This window comes from Notamacropus eugenii, chromosome 2 (assembly GCF_028372415.1).
Source record: "Notamacropus eugenii isolate mMacEug1 chromosome 2, mMacEug1.pri_v2, whole genome shotgun sequence".
NCBI classification, from domain to species: domain Eukaryota; kingdom Metazoa; phylum Chordata; class Mammalia; order Diprotodontia; family Macropodidae; genus Notamacropus; species Notamacropus eugenii.
The window spans coordinates 295,200,837-295,223,949 of NC_092873.1; the positions used below are offsets into that span (position 1 = coordinate 295,200,837).

At 41.6% G+C, this 23,113-nt stretch overlaps 1 protein-coding gene across 1 annotated transcript in view; it reads right to left on the reverse strand.

The window, feature by feature from the left end:
* CASQ2 (calsequestrin 2) overlaps positions 1–23,113 on the reverse strand; it is a 106,393-nt gene that overhangs the window by 14,844 nt on the left and 68,436 nt on the right. The window contains exons 7-8 of the mRNA XM_072644453.1: positions 22,136–22,181; positions 12,424–12,478 (exon numbers count right to left, since the gene is read on the reverse strand). Coding sequence (XP_072500554.1) covers positions 12,424–12,478; positions 22,136–22,181 — 101 coding nt within the window. The remainder of the gene's footprint in view (positions 1–12,423; positions 12,479–22,135; positions 22,182–23,113) is intronic.

Genomic DNA, 23,113 nt, shown 5'->3' on the forward strand with positions numbered 1-23,113 from the left:
TATCATTGCTTGTTTCTTTATGGGTTGTAAGCAGTATCCAAATGAGTTGTGAAGGAATCCTCTCCTGTGATATTTGTGTTGTGCTACCTAAATCCTTGGGCTATTCAGGTCAGGGCAGCAACACCCTCTGATGTCCTCTGTCCTGTATGGAAGCTGTCCTGTTCCAGCTGTGTTTTCTGAACCTGAGTGACAGGTAACAAACAGTCATAGGGAGCAGCTACTGTACCACCATCAATGAGAAGGGAAACAGTACAGGTAATTCTAGAGGAATGACCTGCCACTCACATGTAGATATGCTCCAAAGATCACCCTTCACCTCCCACCCCATTAAAGGCAGTGCTAAATTAACAAATGACAAAGTACCCCATGCTATTAGACTCTCACACCTTTCATGTAATCTGACATGTACGATGTTTAGAAGCAAACATGGAAAAGTCACCTGGGTGATGCCTGCATTTCCTGCGAAGGGATGTGGCATGTAAAGGAAGGACTATTCTTTCTCCTAGTGATCTGTCTGAGTTCCAATCCACAGAACAAAGAGGACTTTTATTTTTGGAATATTTTTTCCCCAGAGGCCCCAAATATAAACCTCCTTTGCTGCTTTTCCCAGAATCAAGGGGGTACTAAAAAGACCACTTGTCTCATCGGTGATTTTAGAGTGATGAGGAAGTACAGAGAGCACCTTTTACATGTTGGCAAAAACAGCAAAACTACAGTTATCCCACCAACAGAGTGGAGGAGCTTCGTGAATAGAAAGAGAAGAAAGGGAATCAGGCTCAGTGAGATTGGGGGCAAATTCAAAGGCACTTTTTGAAACTAGGGAGCTATCCCTCTAAATTCTGAGTAATTGTTTGCAAAGGATGGAGATAGGGCCTCTGAAACTAAATGTAGATCTCTTATTCACTTTTCAGGCGTTTTTGAATCAAGTCTGACCCTTCGTGACCCCATTTTGGGTTTTCTTGGCAAAGATACTGGAGTGGTTTGCCATTTCCTTCTCAGATTAATTTTACAGTTGAGGAAACTGGGGCAAGCAGGGTTAAGTGACTTGCCCAGGATCACCCTGCTAGTAAGTCTCTGAGACCAGATTTGAACTCAGGAAGATGAATCTTCCTGACTCCAGGCCTGACACCCTAATTGCTCACTTCGCTTCATATTTTTCAGATCTCAGAGAGGCAGAGCATCTAAAAATACCCAGGCAGGCATCCCTTGGGCAAGAGTTTTCCCCTTTATCATTAGGTCCCACAGAGCAGGGATAAAATGAAAAAGGACAGATCTCAAAAGATCTTTATTTCCCATGACACACTGAGGCACTTCTGGCCTCAGGCAGGGACCCAGACTTTCAGTCTTGGAATCTCTGTAGCCAAGATTAAATGATGAGCACCCAACAAGGTGATTATTCCACTTGGCTACTACTTCTCCAGAACAAGCAAGTGGTTAGAGGTCTCCTTGGGAACTGGACTCCTCATGAAAAAGTAAACATATGATTACGGCCACAATGTGCCAAGGCAGAAGCTGGTGAGACTGAGGCTGTGTCAGTTTCCTGGGGACCTGTGCTGGGACAGCCTCATTCACTTCAGCAGAAGTCGAGGCCTCACTCGGCCAAGGAATGTCTGAGAAGCTGGCAGCCAGCCGAAAGCACAAACACACCTACAAAGCCTCAGCCGTCTTCCCCCCGCCCCCCCGCCCCCTGCATTCTTGCTTCACTTTTACCCTCTGTAAAAGCGAAGTGAGATCTCCCAGGGAAACTGTGCATGCTCATTATCTTAGTGTATAAGAAATGCCAGAGAAACAGCCTAGCTGGGTTTAAGTGACTTAATCTGACTTAATCTTGTTCTTCTGCCTTCTCTGAGACTGGGTTTTTTCTCCTCTTCCAAGTCATACCGTAGTTTAACCTTGATGCTGCTTGTTTGCATCTGCTTAGCTCAGTTAAGTTTGTAGACAAGCAAGAATCACACCTACTGGAGATTGTGTTTGGAGATTTGTTCTGCAAATCATCCGGTAGCCGGAGTATCCAGGAAGACTGCAGAAACTCTCAGAGAGAGTGACGCACTGACTGAATTCTGTTCTCTTTCTCCTCCCTCTCTTTCTAGCCAACCATTCCTCTTACACACTGCCCCCTTTTTAGTTTGCACTTAGGACCATAGATTTCTAGCCAGAAGGGAGTTCATGGTCTTTGAGTCTGACCCCCTTAATTTAAAAGGTGAGTAAACTGAAGCCCAGAGGCTGAATGGCTTGCCCAGGGTCACTCAGCAAGCAAATATCTGTGGTCCTACATTTTTGTGCTTCCAAGTCCAGGGCCCTACCCTGGACACCATACTGCCTTTTCAAGTATTGACTAACTAACTAACTAACTAATGTGTGCATACATATATATGTGTATATATATATATATGTATATATATGTACATATATACACACATACAAATTCATGTATATAAACACATATATACATGCATATACAATATAGTTATGCATATGTGCATTATATAGGATATACATACACATGTGTATATATAAGTATGTGTGCATGTATATTGTACATATACATTCACACACATATAAATGTGAACATATACATAAATATATGTATGTATATATGTGTGTATGTATGCATGGATCATTGAATATATGTATATATATGTGTGTGCATTGGGTATAAATGTGTGTATGTGTGTATATGTATACATGCATACATATCCCTATCTATCTATCTGTCTACCTATCTATCTATCTGTCTGTCTGTCTGTCTGTCCGTCCATCCATCCATCCATCCATCCATCCATCCATCCATCCATCCATCTATCTACCTACCTATCTACATTTTCCAGGATTAGATCAGGGTGCTATATAAGGATGTGGTGAGTCTCAAATGAGATAATATGTGTAAAACACTCTGTAAACCTTAAAGCACTGTCTAAATGCATGTGATTATAGTTATCGCTAGCTTTCAGTCAGCAGTCCCCCAGTCTGGTGATTCCTTCGTTCCCTGAGCCTTCTCCTGCATTTCTGCAGAGCCCAAACAGTGTTCAGAGAGCAAAGAAGGATATGCTGATAAATGTTGAACAATTGGGCTCTCTGGGGCGGGGGAGGGGGGGGAAGAAGGAGGGAAACAGGCACACACTCTTTAAAGTTTGAACCGCATTGATTTCTTAAGACTGAACAATCAACAAAGCAATAAATCAAGCTGATTTATAGGGCTCATAGATTTCTGAGCTGTAAATACTTTCAGATTTTAATAATTTTTGCCAACTCATTAGAGTTGGAACATAGCCCTGATGGTAGGGCCATAGACTTCACTGTTCCCATCTATAAAATGAATTGTCAGCTCCTAAAATCATGCAATTTCACAGTTGGAAGGGCCCTCAGGGAGCATCTAGTCCAACCAAAATCAAAACAAGAAGCCTGTGTACAACACGTCTGAGAAGCGGTTGTCAGCCTTTTTTTGAAACCATCCAAAGAGGAGGAGACCTTCTACCTCCTGAGGCAGCACGTTCACTATTAGCACAGTGCCAATTGTTAGCAATTTTTTTCCTAACATCCATCCCAAACCTGCATCTTTCCACTATTCATTCCTTGCTCCTTGTCCTGTCTTCTAAGGTCAGAGAGAACAATTATAATCTATCTTCCACATGACAACCGTTTAAATACTTGCAGACAGTTCTCGAGTCTCCCTCCCTCAAGTCTTAACTCCTTCAGGCTTTCTATGCTCAATTCCTTAAAGAGAACCTCCATATGACATGAGCTTGAGGCCTTCCACTACCATGGTGGTTGACATTCTCCAGTTTGTCAACAGCCTTTCTTTTGCAATCAATGTTGCTCAGAACTGAATAGAAGCCTGCAGATGTAATCTGGCCAGGGCAGAGTCCAAAGAAACCCTTACCTCCTCACTCATACAGCTTTTCCCCTTGATGCAGCCCAAGATCTCATTAGTCTCTTTGACTGTCATGTGACTCTGTTGCCCCATTTTGAGCTTGTGATCTACTAATACCCCTAGATTTTTTTTCCAGACAAAGGTATGCAGCTCCCAAAACAAAGATCACAATGGCCAACCCTGGCTTTTGGGAAGCTCTGAAGCACTACCATGGATTTCCTTATCTCTCAACCTCTCCTCACCCTCACCCCTTGGTTTGGGTTTCCAGTCACATGAGCTAGAACTGGTTTTATGGCAAATATTGCCTCTTCTAGTACTTTCAACTTCTGACTATCTTTTTATGCAGATATTTGAATAAAGGAGTTTACTGATGTGTCTTTTTCAGTCTTGGTCATCACTCAGTCTGATGCCTTTTTGAGATCATTGCTACAGTATATGTGGCAAAACAGGACTCCTTTCTAATGCTTCCATCTTAACCAGAAGTCCTTGAAGGATCTTAGTGCATAGATGAGGGACATTTTGCTTTACAAGAGCTTTACCAAATCAGTTTTTTTTGGCAATCAATCAACAATAAGTCATAGTTAGTGGGGTTTTATATTCTTTCAATTCATTGAAAGATCATAAAGATGGGGGCTATTGTTGATTATCACTTGGGAAAGCCTATTCCTTACTAAAACTCCCATCAAAGATGCGATAGTTTTGTGTGCAGATGACTCTCATAAACACTGTGTTTAGTTGGGTGAATTTAAGTTGTAATCATTAATGTTCTTTCAAGGAACTTTTTTTTTGCCATTATAGAAGTCTGAGATTTTTCCATGCCTTTAATATCTTACCATCCTTCAGATCCTTCAATGATTTAGCAGTTGTATCACTTCAAAGAGAAACCTCCTCTATCCATACATGATCCATTCTCCTTTCTTTAGCCATCTTTGCTCTCTTTCTAGCCATTTCTCTCTCCTCTATAAGCCTCCTTGGAGGAAATGATGTTAGAGTCTAAGTGTGGCCTCAGACACTTACCAGCTGGGTGACCCTGTGCATATGTCTTGCCTCTCTGTGCCTCAGTTTCTACGGTGATGATAATAACACCTAACCTTAGGCTCATTGCCAGGACCAAATGAAATAATATTTGTAAAGCACTTTCCAAAATTTAAAGGGCTATATGAGTGCTAGCTATTATTAGTGATGGAAAAAGTAGTTTGTTAATAATAACTTCTGCAGATCTTTTTCATATCTCTTCTGTTTGTCAGTCCTTCCATTTTCCTCCTTGGATGCTTTCGGGATGAATTTGTTTAATTGGATATCTTGTCACGCTTTTTTGTTTGGTTGGGTTTTTTTCGGGGTGGGGGGCAAACAATGTTAAGTAACTTGTCTAGGGTCACACAATTAGTAAGGGAGGGAGGCGGAATTTGAACTCAAATCCTGCTGACTCCAGGGCCAGTGCTCTTTCCACTGTACCACCCAGCCATCTCCACATTTTGTTTAAACTGGTCTTATCCTCCATTGTTTCTCTCTTCTTTATGAAGTGATCTAATCGTAAATGTCAGTTAATTAGCATTGATTAATCACCTACTATATTCCAGGCACTGGAGATACAAAGAAAGGCAAAAGATGGTTCCTGCTTCCAATCACCCATCATCCTTATTTTTAAGACTTTTTAGAGACATGTTTAGATTTTGACCTAGGTTGCCTCTGAAAATTATTTCTCTCCATTTGGCAATGAAGTGAGGTGTTTGCTGTCTGAGATGCTTCCTGGGTTTCACTCATCTTCCTGTTCTGGTAATTCGTATACACTAGCTAAACTTCTAGATGAAATAATTATAATTGATGCTGACATCAGCACTGAGCCTCAAATCAGGAAGACCTGACTTCAAATCCAGCCTCAGACACTAACCAGCTGGGTGACCCTGGATAGGTCACTTAAACCTGCCACTTCCCTCATCTGTAAAATGAGCTGGAGAAGGAAATGGCAAACTACTGCAGCATCTTTGCCAAGAAAACCCCAAATGGGGTCATGAAGAGCCTGAAGCGACTCAAACAACTGAACAACAGCACTCAATCCTGTCATCTATTTCCCACTTTTTACTTTTAATTATTTGTTTAAATGATTAAATTTTCAATCATTTTAATTGCTCATCATAGGTTTTATCTCAGAATTATTAATATAGTAGTCCTTAGAGAGCTATATAAATGTCAGTCATCATCATCATCATCATTAATTAGCTTAGAGGACTTATGAGGATTGATGGTGCCTCACTCTGCTGGGGTAGTGGGTAAAAGACCATGTGACTTGATTTGTGCTAGGAAACTCTACTGATGCAGATTTGTACCCGATCTGCAACTTCCAGTCTCAGAGATTTACCTGGGGCACCAGAAGATTAAATACTCCCAGCGTCACACAGTCAGTTTATATCAGCCATGGGACCCGAACCTAGGTCATCTCTATTCTGCCTCTCACACGTTTATAGCACTTTCAAGTTTACAAAGCTCCTTTTTTACAGCCTTCTCAGATAAGGGATATAAGTATTGTCATCAGCATTTTGCATTTAGGAAATTAGGCTTGGGTTGGGGAATCGACTCATCCCCCATCACAAGTTAATGTTGGGTCTATGTTTCAAGCCCCAGGCTTCTGGTTCGAAGTCTACACCTTTTTACAGATGCCATGCAAACAAGATAATGGATGCAAGTGTTTTGAAAAGTAGAAAGTTCTGTAAAAACGTAAGGCATTGTTAAGTTTGTGCTGAGAAACCAAACAATCATTAGCATTTGGATTTATCTTTGCAGTTTATCTCAAAAATAAATTAAAATTCCAGAAGCAGCAGCAGTTGCTCTGGTGGTACAGGTTTAGACATTCACCACTTATAGGCTCCTCACTTAATCTATGCTAGATATAGAGACTGGTGCATCTTTCCATTTCAAGATTGTTAGCACTCACATTCTGTGTTCCCAAGGAGGATATCCATCTAGGGGGCACTCATGTAGAAACACTACTTTGCAAAACCTTTCATCAAGTCCTATAAAGAAGATGTCAAATTTATTCAGACACATCTGGGGGTCGGCAGAGAAGAGATGCATTCATTTTCAAACCTGTCAAATGAGCGGCTATCCAAGCTGGCTCTTTAAGCAACCACACAGAAAACCAGAGAAGAGGGCTGGGGGGAGATCACTGGAGAAGAAACACAAGGCAGCTCAACCAGGAAATCTGGAAAAGTATCCAGAGACCTGGGAAAATATCCTTTCCTGGCTAGACCTTCTGGGGAGCTGGCAGAAGAAGATCCTATTAGCCAAAGATTTAGACCATCTTAGTACAACAAAGGTCCCTCGGAGCAATAGAAAATATTTCTCTAGCCTGGAAAGGGTTGAGGTAAACTGTGTTCTTGAATTACTGGAGGTCACTGGTAGGATTGGAATAGTAACAGCTTGCATTTATCAGGTCATTTCATATTTGTTATCTCATTTGAGTCTCCCAAAACCCTGTGGGGTGGGGAGAACCAGTATTATTATACCCATTTTACAGGTGAAGAAATTGGGGCTCAGAGAGTTGATATGATTCTCCTAAGATTCTATAACTGAGACTTGGACCAAAGTTTCTGATTCCAGTGTGGTTTCTTCTATATTCTCTAGGGAGGGTTGGGAGCCAGACTGATGGAGTTTATAGCACAAATACCATGTTTAAATAGCACTTGAAGGTTTTCAGAATTCTTCACATATATCATCCCATCCCTTTCTCAGGAAGATTCCATGAGACAGGAACTAGCTCTTATTTCCACCATTTTACAAGTTAGGAAACTGACTCTGAGGTTGCACACCTACTTAGTGCTGAGGTGGGATTTGAACCCATCTTCCCGACTACAGGGTTTTCCAGGCAGGATGGGAGAAGTGGAAGAAGCAAGGAAAATCCCAACTCTGCTGCTTAGTACTTGTGTGACTTTGGGACTCAATGTCCTCTTCTATAAAATGAAGGGATTGTGCTCTATGAAGGACTCTGTAAGCCTTTTTAGCTTTAAAGTTCAGGGCTTTTAAGACAAATTACTGCCAGCTAGAAGGCTTGAAGTTCTTCTCATCTAAGCAGAGAATCCACATCCTGAAAAGGGTTGAGGTGAGGAGACAGGAGAGAGGGAGTTCAATCATCTTTCCAAACTGAGATTGACTGGAAGCGCCCATGGTCTGTCTCCATGGAAAGATATCTTCTTGCTCCTTTGGTATCTTTGTTTACCTCATTCTCCCTTCTCCCTGGCCATTGCCTCTCTTCCATCTGGGTGTACTTAGATAGTATTTGTTTTTTCCAAGGAATCACACTGGGAAGGCTGTGAAATTGACCCCTGAATTGGGCATTGGGAGTCCTGGATTCTAGTTCTGCCACCAGCTAATTAGCTATGTGTGACCTTAAGGCATTTTGACTTTTCTGAACCTTGTCTGTCAAAAGAGAAGGTTAGATTAAATGACCCCCCAGATTCCCTCCAGCTTGAAAATTCTGTGATGGCATTGTGTTAGGCTGCTTTCCCAGATGCTCCTCCTCGGCCCCACTTCTGACCATGGTCTTTCTGTTTCAGAAGAGCTTACACATGCCTCTTTGTGTGAGTATGTGTGTGTGTGTGTGTGTGTGTGTGTGTGTGTGTGTGTGTGTGTGTGTGTGTGTGTGTGTGTGTGTGTGAAGCAGGCTGCTTGGGGGAGGGGGATCAGACCTACTAGCAGTAGTACTTAGCATTTCTTCAAGACCAACAAGACACACTGGGAAGGGGGAGGATGCATTGACAGAAAGGGGTCTTTCTGCCACCCACCTCCCTCGCAAGGAGAGAAATCACCAAATGTTGATGTCAATGATTGGCCAGTCTTGTAGCCAGCGTCTCCCCCAGAAAATCCTTTCTATTTCTAAACCAGAATCACTTCTTCCAATGTAGGGAGGGGCAGCCCGCCTTGCCAGCTGCCCCCATTCTAAGGCTAGCCTGCCCTGGCCCTGCCCTGGGCCCTCTTGGGAGCAGGCAGAATCTGGGCCCAGGGATATTTGTGTAGGGAGGTGAAAGGCGTTTCTCAGGAGCTTGATTCATTATAGCCCCAATCTCGGTCAAACAGGTTAGTGCAACTTTCTGGGAGGCCTCTCTGTTCTATTGTTCTAGGAGAGGAGGGCAGGCTCAGTCACAAACCTGGGAGGGGGGCTGGTGTGAGGGGCGGGGAGGGGGAGGGGGAGGGCATCCAGAGGAGGAAGTAGGAGCCTGCTGGAGACTGGCCAGGTGGCTGCTGTGAATTATGATTTCATCCCTGTTCACACAACACTAGGAGCCTCATTCTCTTTGGATATAGCTTGTAAACCTCAGGCAATTGGCTTCTTATGCTATTTTTCTCTTTCTTGGCCTAGAACAGTGCAAAGAACACCTAATAGGGAATTTTAGAGTAATTAGATTTGTCCCAGTCCATCCTTAACTCAGCTTCCAAAGACTTTTTCCTGAAGCTCTGGTCTGACCAAGTCACTTCCAGAATCAATAAAATCCAGTGGCTCCCTATTACCTCCAGGATCAAATACAAAATTCTGTTTGGCTTTTAAAGCCTTCCACAGCCTGACCCCTTCCTACCTTCCCAGGCTTCTGACATTTCATTTTTCCTTAAAAGTACTCTGCAATCCAGACGCTAACTGCTATTCGCAGGCATTTTCTCTGGCTGTCCCCAGTCCTCATCTCTACCTCCTGGCTTCTGACTTCCTTCAAGTCTCAGCTAAAATGTCACCTTCTGTAAGAAACCTTGCCTGGTCCCTTTTGACATGTGTGCCTTCCCAAAGTTTAGGCTTACCTCCAATTCACTTTGTCCATAGCTTACTTGTACATAGGTGTTGACCCATTGTCTCCCTCATTAGACTGAGCTCTTTGAGAGAAGGGGATGTTTTCGTATGTTTCTATCCCTAGTGCTTACAGTACCTGGCACGCAGTAGGTGCTAAATAAGTGTGCATTGACTGACTAATCCTTGACCTCTATAAACCCCAGCTTTCTCTTCTTTAAAAATCATCTTTGCACTAGGTAGTGTCTTGGCTTCCTTTCATTTCTAACTCTATAAGCCTAAAACCCTGTGCAGTCTCTGAGGTCCACAGCCTGTGGACAGAGACTGGAATCTCTCTGACATTTCATTACAACATCTGAGTTAATTTACTTAGAGCTTTGGTTGCCAGCTTGTCTAGATCAAGTGACATTGTTCCTTCCTCCCTCTTTTCTTAAATTATAACAACTCTCCTCTGAACCTGTCTTTAACACTTACTCATAACTGAAAGCAACCGAGATTTATAAAGAGCTCAGTGTGTGCCTGGCACTGTGGAAAATACAGAGGATTAAGGAAGTTTCTGCCCTCGTGAAGTTCTATGTTACTAGCATCTTCACTTACATTTTCCCACGTAAGATACCACACAAGTATCTCATAGGGTCAAGGAATTTAGAATGGGAAGGGATCTGAGAGATAATCAAGTCTAGTCCTCACATTATGCAAATGAAGAAACTGAGGCAGGATTTGAACTCAGGTCCTCTGATCTCAAATATAGGGCTTTTCTCCTACTACACAATACTGCTGCTCTTGGCACAAGTCTTGGCAAAGAGAAGGCCCTACAATTAATTCTTTCTGAATCTCTCTCTCTCTCTCTCTCTCTCTCTCTCTCTCTCTCTCTCTCTCTCTCGTCTCTCCTTTCCATTGCTATGCCACTTAAACACAAGTGAAATCAACATACCACTGGTTGGCTATGAAAATACCACTCATCTAACAGTAACTGATAGCCTAGGGATAAGTTGTACTGCCCATTTTCCATCCAATTTGGGGGCTAGATTAGATTTCTCCCCAGTCAACTTCCTAAGCAGAAAAAATACTTTATGTCGTAAATAGATATGCCCATCCAGTAAACTGCCACATTTAATATAAGCTACTCCATACAAATGATTTAATCAGACCACCATTTTAATGTCATTGTCAAAGACCCATGATTTTGTCATTGTGGATGTTTCTTTCACTGGTGCAGATTACAACCCCTCTGTGACTTATTAGATGCTCTTTGTGATTTGCTAAAGCCCCAAAGACTACATATCCCTGTAGCCACCTTTGTGAGAACCTCTTTGACTTAGGCAGGTTGTCAGAGCAACACACAGCTTTGACAGCTTGGAAGGACCTGCCAGAGGTAGTGAGCTGCTGAGAGGCTGACATTTGTGTCTGATGAGCCATCAGAATAGATTGTTAGTGGAGGGTTTAATGTTTTTCTTTTCTTCCTTACCCATGATTCCATTTGTAGAGAAAACTCCCTCTACAAGTGCAGGGGAGAACCCACTTTTCAACTTCTAGTTTGAAAGAGGCACCAGAAGCCACTATCTTAGTAACTTCTTAAAATTCTTGAATTGTAGATTTAGAGCTTGGATCATAGATTTAGGACTCAAACTCTTTCTAGTTATCCTTTTCACTATAATGGCAGGGCAACTGACATACTGGGAGATTTAATGATTTGCCCAGTGTCTAGGTGGTACAGTGGATAGAGACCTAGGCCTGGAGTTAGGAAGAACTATGTTCAAATCTAGACTCAGCCACTTACTAACTATGTGACCCTGGAGAAGTCTTTGCCTCACTTCCCTCAACTGTGAAATAATAATGACAGCATCTCCTTCACAAGATTGTCTTGAGGATCCAATGAGATAGCATTTGGAAAGTGTCTTGAACATAGTAGGTGCTTAACAAACGCTTGTCATTCCCCTTCCCCTCTAGCACACACAAATATAGTAAGGCTCAGAGCCCAGGTCACCTGACTCCAGAGCTAGATGAGTCACACAATGAATGTGCAACAGACAGGATCTGAATACAGGTCTTCTTGATTTTTTATCTGCTATGGCGCAGTGACTCTCTTTAATGCTCCATGGGACAGAGAACCCACACTTTTGTTGTCAATTCATGGGAATACCTGGATAAGTAAACTGCCTCTACTAATGTAGAAGGAGCACTTTCTCTGAAATTTATAGCCTCAGAGAGTAGCCTATTACACCGAGAAGGTAAATAACCAGCCCAGGCTCACACAGCCAGGAAGAAATAACAGAAGCAGAGTTTGAGCCCAGGTCTTCCTGGCTTGGAGGTCAGCCCCCTTTCCACTTCCCCAAGCTGTAATATATGTTAACATTAGTATAACAAAAATGATGAGTGGGGCCACACACACCCATTTTATCCTCTATGCTGGATTCTCAGTATCTCTCCCCATACATTTGGGTAGTTGAATATGTCATGTATTTTGATCAGCCATGGCTATGTCCCCTTTGCTGACACAGATCATTGAAAACTGACTCTATTTCAACTGCATGATCACTAGGGATATCTGGTATCTCCTAGATTTACTTCAGATACAGGGAGGGAGGGATAAGAAGAGCAGTCTTCATCTGGACTCCTGGAATTGACAGATTGCCTCTTCCCTGCCCCAACCCCTGCTCCTCATTGCCCACGTGCTTTGTGTTGAGAAGGCAACCCTTGGGGGGAGGATTCCCAGACTAAACCAAATCAACTGTTATGGAAGGTGGGATGCACACAGACCCCAGGGAGAAAGAAAGGCTCCTACCAGGGTCACTCTTCTCTGCAAAGGCCACGATGTGGATTCCATTCAGATCATCTTCCTGTAGACAACAAGAGTCAAGGATTATGCTCCAAACTGGACAGAAATAAAGAATATTCAATAAATAGAGAAAAGAATCAGAAATAGGAATTTTAAGGAAATGGGAATATGATGGATATGGGAAGGGGAGGGGCAGGAAAGAAAAGAAAATATTAGGATTTAAGCTCCAGGAGGACAGTTACTGTCTTTGATATTTCTATCTCTAGTATAGTGTCTGGTTCATAGCAGAAGATTAAGAATCTCTTCCTTCCCTCCCTCCCTCCTTCCTTCCTTCCTTCCTTTTTCTTTCTTCTCTCATTTTCTTTCTTTCTTTCTTTCACGCTTTCTTCCTTTCTTTCTTTCTTTTGTAATTCCTTTGTTCTTTCTTTCTCCCTTCCTTCTTTCTTTCCTTCCTTCCTCCCTCCTTCCTTCCCCTTCTTTTTTCTTCTGAACTTGATATATCAGCTTAGTTCACTTCAGTTCAGAACTCCTGAACTCAAGAGATCCACCAGTCTCAGTCTCCCCACTTGTATGGCTTGCAGGTGTGTACCATCATGCCTTTCTGGTGGTCTGAGATAATGAATTCAATTTAATTCAACAAACATCTTATTTAGTGTCTGTGCATCCAAGTGCTGGGGATACAAGGAGAAAACAAAAGCTGGTCCCTGCCATCAAGGAGTTAAAGTTCTTCTGGAAGGTTTAGATAACTCAGTTTGGTGGAGAAAGTCTAGGTGAGGAAACCTGAAAAGATGACTTCAGAGGAAGGCAATTGGATAAATGAATTGGTTAGATGGGGCAGCACCATTAAAGTACAAATTGATTGTCACTATTTTGTACTCGGACCAACCAGCTGAATTTATGAAAACAAACAGCTGAGGTCACATGAAATTGATCACAAATTTGGCTTAAATGTGCTGTTAAGCCATATTGGGCCTGAATCTCTCCAAAAAAATGATCTGTATGGGAATTAGAAATGATTGTTTCTGATAACATTTCATTATCAATTTCTACTTATAACTGTAATCATTATTATTAACACTTCTCTTTGTTATTGTCAATGATAATGGCATCTTTATAGTGTATACAAGTATTACAAAGAACTTTATGTAAATGATCTTGTTTGATTTTCTCCATTCTCCATTTTGCAGGTAGTACATGTATTCCCTGAATTTTACAGATGAGAAAACTAAGGCTCAGATAAGTTAAGTGACTTGCCCAAGGCACCATAGATACTAAATGGGAGAGTTATGGTCTTTTGATTCCAACTCCAAGGCTCTTCCTATAATGCCATACTGCTTTGCAATGGACTTTATGGGACCACAGGTAGAAACCTTAAAATTAGAATCAAAGGATTTAAAGTTGGAGGGGAACTTATGGGGTCCTATGTTCCAATTCTGTCGTTTTATGGAGGAGAAATCAGACCAGAAAAGAAAAGTGATTGGCCTTAGGTAGTGACTGAACTGGTATTCAAACCCAGGTCCTCTGGCTCTGAATCCAGGCCTCTTTTCCACTGTACCCTGCTTATCCATATATATGATCAGTGGTGCATGGCATTATAAACGTTTTAATGTCAGCCTTTAATTCACCCTCTCTCTCCTGGGAGAAGTCGGGACATGGAGGCTTGGTATGGCAACTTGGTCTATGAACTTGGAAAGATGGCTTACTCAGCAAAAAGACTGTGTATAACAAAAGTTTCTGCACTACCAAGTAAACACAGGTGTGATTAGTCAACACTTAGGAATGGAGGTAAGGGGACAAAGTTATAGCCAAGATGAAAAGAAAAGAAAATTCCTTCCTTAGATATCTGATCTCAGTTTGATGCCTCCTCCAGGGCCTAGGACAGTGCCCTGCATACAGTAAGTGCTTAATAATGGCTTTTCCCTGTTGTTCATCACTCTGGTTTGTCCTGCATTGCCTTGTGTCCTTTCTCCTAGCAATAAAAGTTACCAAAATGATTCCTGGTCAGCTAGTAAAATAAATTCATCAAATGGTTACCTCCTTTATCTTTACAAGTTTTAGTTAATAGAGACAACAGATGCAAAAGCAGCATCTTGTGGAGCCTTTACAAGTTTAGGAAAATGTCCTAGGAATCTTCCTTTTGGTATTAGCAAAAACTGCACAACCAGTTGGGAACCAAGATAGCATCCCCCTGCTTTGAGTTCTAGGATGCTCTCTTGGAACTCCATTAGATTCTTCACTCATCTTGCCATTCCACCCTCTAATCCTCCCCTCCAAGCCCCCTGACCCCAACCTTGCAGGAGACATTGAGAGATAGCTACTCAGGGCAGTACATTGAACAGAACACTGAAAAAGTGACGAGAGCACCTGGGTTTTAATCCCACCTCCAATATTATCTGTGTTATTTTGGGCCAGCCAGTCCCTCTTCTGGCCAAGCCAACCTCTCAGGGCCTTGGTTTTCTCATCTGTAAAATGAGACAGTTAGACCTCACAATTTCATTCTAGCTTTAAATCTCCTCCACTAAATCCTCATCCCTATGAGAAATCTTGGGTTATTGACCTACTGCCAAAAGGTTCCTAAAAGGTCACCTGGTCCAGAGGTATCGAATATGTGCGCCATTGTGCATCCTGACCTAGATAAAAATGTACCTGGGAAATATATACAAAACAAATTTTAAAAAGCAAGAGGGAGATAATATTATCACTGATTTTCTAAGTTAGTATGTATCTTACAGGGATTGTTAGACTTGTTTTAGTGGTCCCTGCTTCTATCTTGAATCCCCTGATTTAATAGATGAGGAAAGTGAGGACCATAGATGAGAAGGGACGGGCTTAAGGTCACATAGGCAGTACATGGCACAGCTATAATTTGAACCCAGGACTTTTTAACATAACAACAACAGTGACGATGACAAAAACCAAAACCAATAATGTATAATAACAACTAGTATGCATATGTAGCACTTTAAGGCTTATGTAGTATTTAAAAAATATTCTCCTTTTATCTTCACAACAATCCCTGAAGGTAGATACTATTACTATTCTCATTTTATAGATGAGACAAATGAGGCAGACAGAGGTGAAATGACTTGCCCAGGGTCACACAGCTACTAAGTGTCTGAGGTTGGATTTGAACAGAGGTCTTTCTGATGCCAGGCTGGGCACTCTGTGCAATATGGTGCCAGCTGCCTAACCTAGTGCTCTTTCCATAGGAAGATCCTGAGTTGAAGGGACCTTAAAGGCCATCTCTCTAGTCCAACACTACTCCTCTCCACCCAGTCTTACAGATAAGGAAATGATGACCCCAAAAGGTTAATTCCCTTGGTCAGAGATAGGATTTGAATACAGATCCTCCACCTCCAGATATCTTAGCGGTACATCCCTGAGATTGAGATTAAATTCAATTCACTTTTAAAAGCACTGTGCTAGGCTCTGGAGATATTAGGATGAAAAAACTGAAACAGCCTCTGCCTTCTCTCCTGAGAGACAGAGATCTAGGAAGCTCCAGGGAAGAGAGAGAAACTGAGGGGAAGGGGAAGGCAGAGGATTTCCTTGTAAAGCATGGCTCCATCTGTGAAGGATATGGTTGGGGTGGGGAGAGTAGAGGCTGGGGAGGGGGGGAATGAGGCAGAGAAGCCAGGGAGGGCATCTCCCCTCCGGAAGGCAAGGTTCATTTCATCTTGCATATCTTGAACAGAATCCAGAAAGGTGTTAGCATCTGCATTTATTAATGTTAGTGGTGAAGAGAGAAGAAAGCTTCAAGTGGACAGTATCATAAAAAATGTGTGCCTCAAGGGACTGACGGGGGCTCCGGTGTGAAAGCCCCGCACCCAGGGGACTGAGGAGAAAAAGGCAGAATGAATACTGATCACTGTTGACACTGGAAGACGTGTTCATTGGGCAACCTGAATGTCACAGCAGAATCAGTCTGTGGGGGGAAAAAAAGAAGGAAAAGAAAGAAAAAACTCCCAGAGCCTCAGCCCTCCCATGATTCCTGTTTCCATTTCAATTGATTTTTAATGTAGCACAATCCTATCTAAATGCTAATTTTTCCTTTGAGTTTGGAAGGGACAAAACTGCCAAAAATTCTAAAAGAGATTAAATGGAAAATATTATTATTAAAAACAAGAGGGTAGGTATGGCCTTGACCAGCTTCTCTGGGGAATTGAATTTTGACAGGGGCATTTGTTTTGGGTGCAGAATTATTATACAAATCAGACAGCAAACAGAAGGAAAGAGTGTGGAGTTTCACTCTTTTACATTTGCTATTATTGCTAGGCAGAATACCCTGATCAGATCTCATTAGGCCGCCTGGTTCTCTGTCTCCTGCCATCTATCACATACTGAAGTGAGAGGCATTAACCCCTGACAGCCTGGCTTCCTTTCTCTCTGCCATTTGGGAATGCACTCTGATATGAGTTTTAGAATCCTCCTGGATCCAAATCTTACTCCCTAATGGAGAGGAGAGGAGCAAAGTGCAGTGAAAAATAAAAAGCATGCCTGTCTATGTGGGCATATGTACATATACACATATGACCACAAACGTGTCTATTAGTCACATGTGTGTGGTCATGGATATGCATGTGTGCAATGGATGTGTCTTGGGCCACATGGAATGCATTTTATGTGTATGTATATGCACATAGACATGCATGCATTGTGTATGTGTCTATCTATATATGTGTGTTGTGTAGGCATATGTTGTATGGATTGTATCATGTGTCTATGCATGCATATATGTGTATGCGTATACATGTATACAGGTGCATATGTGCATACACATGTGCCTGTATGTGAGTAGGTATCCATGTGTGTCTGTGCATATGTATTTGTAGGTAGGCATTATATATGTGTGTGTATATATATATATATATACATGTACATATGCATGTGGGTATATATGTTGATGTGCATTGTATGCATTTGTATGTGTGTATATATGTGCATATATATGTGCTATGTGAGTACACTGAGGATGCATGTGTGTTTGTGTGTCTGTATCTCTGTGTGTCTGGGCATGTGTGCATGTTTGTATGTGTATATATTTGTATGTATATCACCTACCGTGTGCAAAAAGATTTGCTTGGTCCTCGGAGAGAAGCAAAGCATAGGTAAGCCATGCAGGGGAGCATGCCTCTGCCTGTTGCTTTCTTTTTGATTCCTAGGCTGTAAATCTCTCTCATCTCCCCTTTTTGCCAAGTCCTGAGTTGCTTCTGTTATCCTCCCTCCCCAGTATTGGGAAAGACCCCTGGATGAACTCAAGGCAAGCACTGAGGGAAGAGTATAGACCCTTTATGTGTCTCTGGGAAGGTGTTTTCCTTTCTCATGAGCCAACCCCATAGGCAGGTGTGTGTGTGTGTGTGTGTGTGTGTGTGTGTGTGTGTGTATGGGGGTGTCTAACCATGAAATCTATCTTCTACCCAGCCCTGTTACTGGTGAGGATGAACAAAGCCCACCCACTGAACCTTGGATGGACCCTAGCCATGGAGAACTTGCCCTCCTCCATGTCTACAGCACACTTAATCTCTCTATTGCTCATGTGGGACTTAGCACATGACTTTGTTCATTACGTCTTCTTGATACTTAATGTGGTTTTGGGAGAAGAGTTCTGGGCCTGGATTGGCAAAGATAGATTCAAATCTAGCCTCTGATACTTGTTAGCTGTGTGGCGCTGGACAAGTTACCTAACTTCTCTCAGACTATTTTAAATCCTTCATAAATTGGAGATGGTAACACCTATCTTCCAGAGGGATGAGTATCAAATGGAATTTCCTGCTCAAACTGGTGTTCAAACTTAAGAACATGATACATGTCATTTATTATTATTATTACTATTGCTATTATTATCATTATTATGATTATTCTTCCAACTAGATTGTAGACCTCTTGAAGGCTCTTTCATATGCATCTCTTATAAGGAATTGGGGGGGATGGCACTGGCAAGCCTTGATGTGTTCACTCATTGCCCAGTTCTGTATCTTATCTTCTGTTTCCTGAGTCCTTTCCAGGAAGTTAGATACAACTGCTCCATGAGGGTTTGAAATTAGAAGAAGAAGAAGGAGGAGGAGGAGGAGGAGGAGGAGGAGGAGGAGGAGGAGGAGGAGGAGGAGGAGGAGGAGGAGAAGAAGAAGAAGAAGAAGAAGAAGAAGAAGAAGAAGAAGAAGAAGAAGAAGAAGAAGAAGGAGGAGGAGGAGGAGGAGGAGGAGGAGGAGGAGGAGGAGGAGGAGGAGGAGGAGGAGGAGGAGGAGGAGGAGGAGGAGAAGGAGAAGGAGAAGGAGAAGGAGAAGGAGAAGGAGAAGAAGGAGAATAAGAACTAATTCTCAGTGGGAATTTGGATAAATGGGGGTTACTTTGCTGAACAAGGTCCTTCACAATCTGGCACCATCCAGCCTTTCCATATTTCTCTCAAGTTATTGCCTCCATGTACTCAAACCAAACTGCTTTTTGAGCCCTAAGTTCTCACAGTCTGGTGCTTCTGTTTGGATTGTTTCCAGTTCCTGGAATGTACTGCCTCCCCTTCTTCAACCATTGAATTTCCTCTCCTCTTTTAAAACTCAATAAATCTATCTCATTTCAAATGTCACCTCTTCCATGAAGCCTTCTGTGGACCTCACAGTTGGTCATGACCTTCCCTTTTAGATCTCACATAGCACTTTGTTTTATATTGTTCTGATATACCTTTAAGGATCTTTTACTTGGACCTTAGAGGTCATTAAATCCAACCTTTCCATTTTACAGATAAGAAAACTGAGGCCCAGAGAGGTTAAGTGACAACATTTATATTGAGTTACATTATGTACTATACATATGTATCCCATCCCATACTGTGGTGGGATGTGATTCCAGAACTTTGTGACTACAAGTCCTGTCCATATCACTATACCATGCTGTAATCTGGGTATTATAGCTACTTTCCATCTACTTTGTATGTATCTAGTATATACCTGTCTATGTACATGTTGACTTCTCCATAAAAATGTAAACTCCTTGAGTGCAGGGATTACATTTCATCCCCTCTGCCCCAACTTTATTCTTTATCTCTCCAGCACTCAGCACAGTGCCTGCCTAATACCTAATAAATAGTTATCCCTTCTACATCTTGACTTTCCCCATTGCAGTTTTAATATATTGCAGGTTGGCATAAGAAATTAAATGAGAATTTTGGAGGAGTTTTGTGGAAACTGCAAATAAAGGCCAGAATGTTACACACAGCCTATGACCAATTACTAAACTAAAATTTTACAATAAGGTATTGTAAACATGCCATAAAAGAAAAAGAAAGAAATTGAGATTTCTCTGGTATGAAGGGAGGGCCAAGAAATTTTACACAGACTTTCCAGATCATGGGGGTCACTATGCCCCTAACCCCCATAATGTAGAAGGAATAACTATGCATAATAAATATTGATTGTTTGAATGAATAAGTATAGGTATCTGCAGTCATGCCATCCCTCTAGGATACTGTAAACTCCATGACAGCAGAGATCATGCAGTATGTAAACACACAGTAGGTATGCTTAACAAATGTTTATTGAATGGATGAATAAATGGATAAATGAACAAATGAGTGAAAGAGTACTGTCGTAAAGCTAATGCATTGTATGACAAATGCTGGAGAGCATGTGAGAAAACAGACACACTCATGCACTCATGCACCACACTCATGGTGGAGCTGTGAACTAAGCATTCTGTAAAGTAACATGGAACCATGCCATATTAAATTGTGTTTATCTTTTGAACTAGCAATACTGTTACTAGGGCTATACCTTAAGAAGATCAAAGAAAAATGAAGAATATACCTATATACAAAAGTTTTATAGCAACTCTTTTTGTGGTGGCAAGGAATTGAAAACTGAGGAGACGTTCATAAATTGAGGAATGTGTGAATAAATTATGGTGTGTGAATGCAAAGGAATACTACTGTGCTGTAAGAAATGAGGAAGGGTATAGTTTCAGAAAAACCTGAGAAGACCCCAGCGAACCCATGCAAAGTGAAATGAGGGGAACCAGAAGAATAATCTACATAGTAACAGCAACATTGTCAAGATAATAAACTGTGAAAGACTTAGTAATTGAGCAATACAGTGATCCACCACAATTCCAAGGATTCATGATGAAAAATTCTATCCCCCTAGATGGATAACAGATGGACTGAGAGTGTAGACTGAATATTTTTTCCTTCCTTCCTTTTCATTCTTCCTTCCTTCCTTCCTTCCTTCTTTCATTCTCTCTCTTTCTGTCTATCTCTCCCTCTCAAAAATGCATAATACAGAAATTTGTTTTGCATGACTATACAAATTTATGATAGGGAAAAAAGGAAACAAAAACAAATGGATTTTAGTTCAATCTAACAGACTCCTTGAGTTATTGTCAAAGAAAGTCCTGGTGTTCCTTCTTGCTGTTAGCATGCCTTTCTGTGGAGCTATTTCTACTCTTTTAACCAAGACAGGAATCTTTTTTTTTCTTAAGAATGAACCAATCAAAGTCTCTCTGGACTTCTGCCCAGGGTTCTGGCTGGCTACTCTCCTGCGTGGTGTGTATGTTTTCAGGGTGGAGTCACCAGGGTGATGACAAGTCAGCGCTGACCCTGAACTACCCTCTTCCCCTGTACATTCTTTGAATATTCTCCTTCAAAGCTACAGGACTCAAATGCACCAAATATTTCCAGCAAATCATTAACTTTGCCAGTATTGGTATAGGATTTGGTGTGCGCAGAAAATTTTTTTTTAAAAAAAATTGAAAACTAAGTCTCTAGCTTATTCCAGTGTAGCTTTAAATTTTATTTTTATTATTATTATTATTTTTTTTTTACAGATATAGCCTGGTGGAGTTATCTTCCCTAATAGAATACAATCTCTTTGAAGGCAGGGACTTTGTATTGTATTACCAGCACTTAGCACAATGCCTGACACATTGGGCTGATAAATACTTTTTCATTTGGAGTCAGGTAGATTTTGGATTCACATTCTACTTTTGAAATTACCAGCTGTGTGGTCCTGGGCAATTTTCTGAGCCCCAGCTTTTGTTCATTTGTTGTTCTGTGTATCCAACTCTTCATGACTCCATTGAGGGTTTTCTTGGCAAATATATTGGAGTGATTTGCCATCTCCTTCTCCAGCTCATCTTATAGATGAGGAAACTGAGGCAAACAGGGTTAAGTGACTTGTCTGGGGTCACACAGCTAGTAAGTGTCAGAGGCCACATTTGAACTCAGGTCTCCCTAACTCCAAGCCCAGCACTCTAATCCACTGTACCCTCTAGCTGCCTTTCCCTTAAATTAGCTGAACACCAAACGCCACTTAGCTTGGAGCCTGAAAGTTATCGAGTCCTCCAAACATAGATATTGCTTAGTTTTTCAGAGAATCATGAAGTTTATGGAACCCACCCACAAGACCATCCAATCCCATGCTCTCATCATATAGTTTCTAATTGCCTAGAGAAGTTTATAGCATGGACTTTGGCAAGGCATATTAACCTCCCTGGCCTTAGTTTTCTCATTTATATAATAGGGAGATTGGGAGAAGATTTCTAAGGCCTCTTTTGGCCCATGCAGTGAGTAACTGAACCAGAATTAGAAGCCAAGTACTCTGACTCCATGTCCAGTACTCTTGCTACACTATGGATAGCAAGATGTGGGTGATTAGAATCTGAGGTTAAAGGCTTTTCTCTTTAGCAGGTATGCCCACCTCTAACAAGAATAAGGAATTTTTCATTTTCTTACCCAGGTTTCAAACATATCTTCTGGGCGCAGCCTGCGTAGTGTGGGTCTGCAGGGAAAGAAAAACATTTTACTTAGAGCTCCTGTTTCCAACATCCCAGCCTCATCCCATTAACATGTTTGGAAAAAGTATATGGCCACAATAGGTTTCCAGTTGGGTTCTGCTCCAAGGACCAAAACAGTAAGGGAAGCCTGCCTCCCATCTACTCCTTCCAACATGCTCCAAGGGAGATGAGCTGAGGTACATCATGCAAGGAACTCTGTCTCTATACACTCAGACCCTCCAGCTTTACCTTAAGACTTTCTCCCTGCTCCCACCTCCTTCCATAGGACATTTCCACCCAAAGCTTCATAAAGAATTTTATACACATTGGGACAGATCAAGATGCTTGTCTATGCCTCCATAATTTAACAACCTCTTCTTCTTTAAAGTTTACACTGATTATATTACCTTTAACAGATCCTTCTTGTTGGCATTTTTAACAGTAGTGATGAACATATATGAGGCTTCCAAGTTAGCAAAGTGTTTTTCAAATATTATTTTATTTGGCCTCACAACCATCCTTCTATTTAGGTACACTAGGTATTATTACCCTCATTTTACAGATGAATAAACTGAGGCCCAGAGCTATGAAGAGACTTGCCCATGGCTGCACAACTAGTAAGTATTAGGAATAAGATTCAAATCCATCTCTTCTCGGCTTTAATTCAACGCTTTATTTTTTACATTTTCTGCTTTTCTGTTCTGCCAAAGGTACTAAAGACCCAGAAAACAAAGTTTTTGATGGAGTTTCTGTACTGTCAAATGGTTAAACATTAGAAACTAATATTTTAAATGGAAATATCACTGAAAAACATTAATTATCATCTGCTTTGTTGCAGCACCCTAAGGACCGTGGAGTCTTCCCATTGACTTGCAGATGAAATCTGCTATATATGTTGTGGCCCAATTAGAATGTGAACTCCCTGAAAGCAGGGATT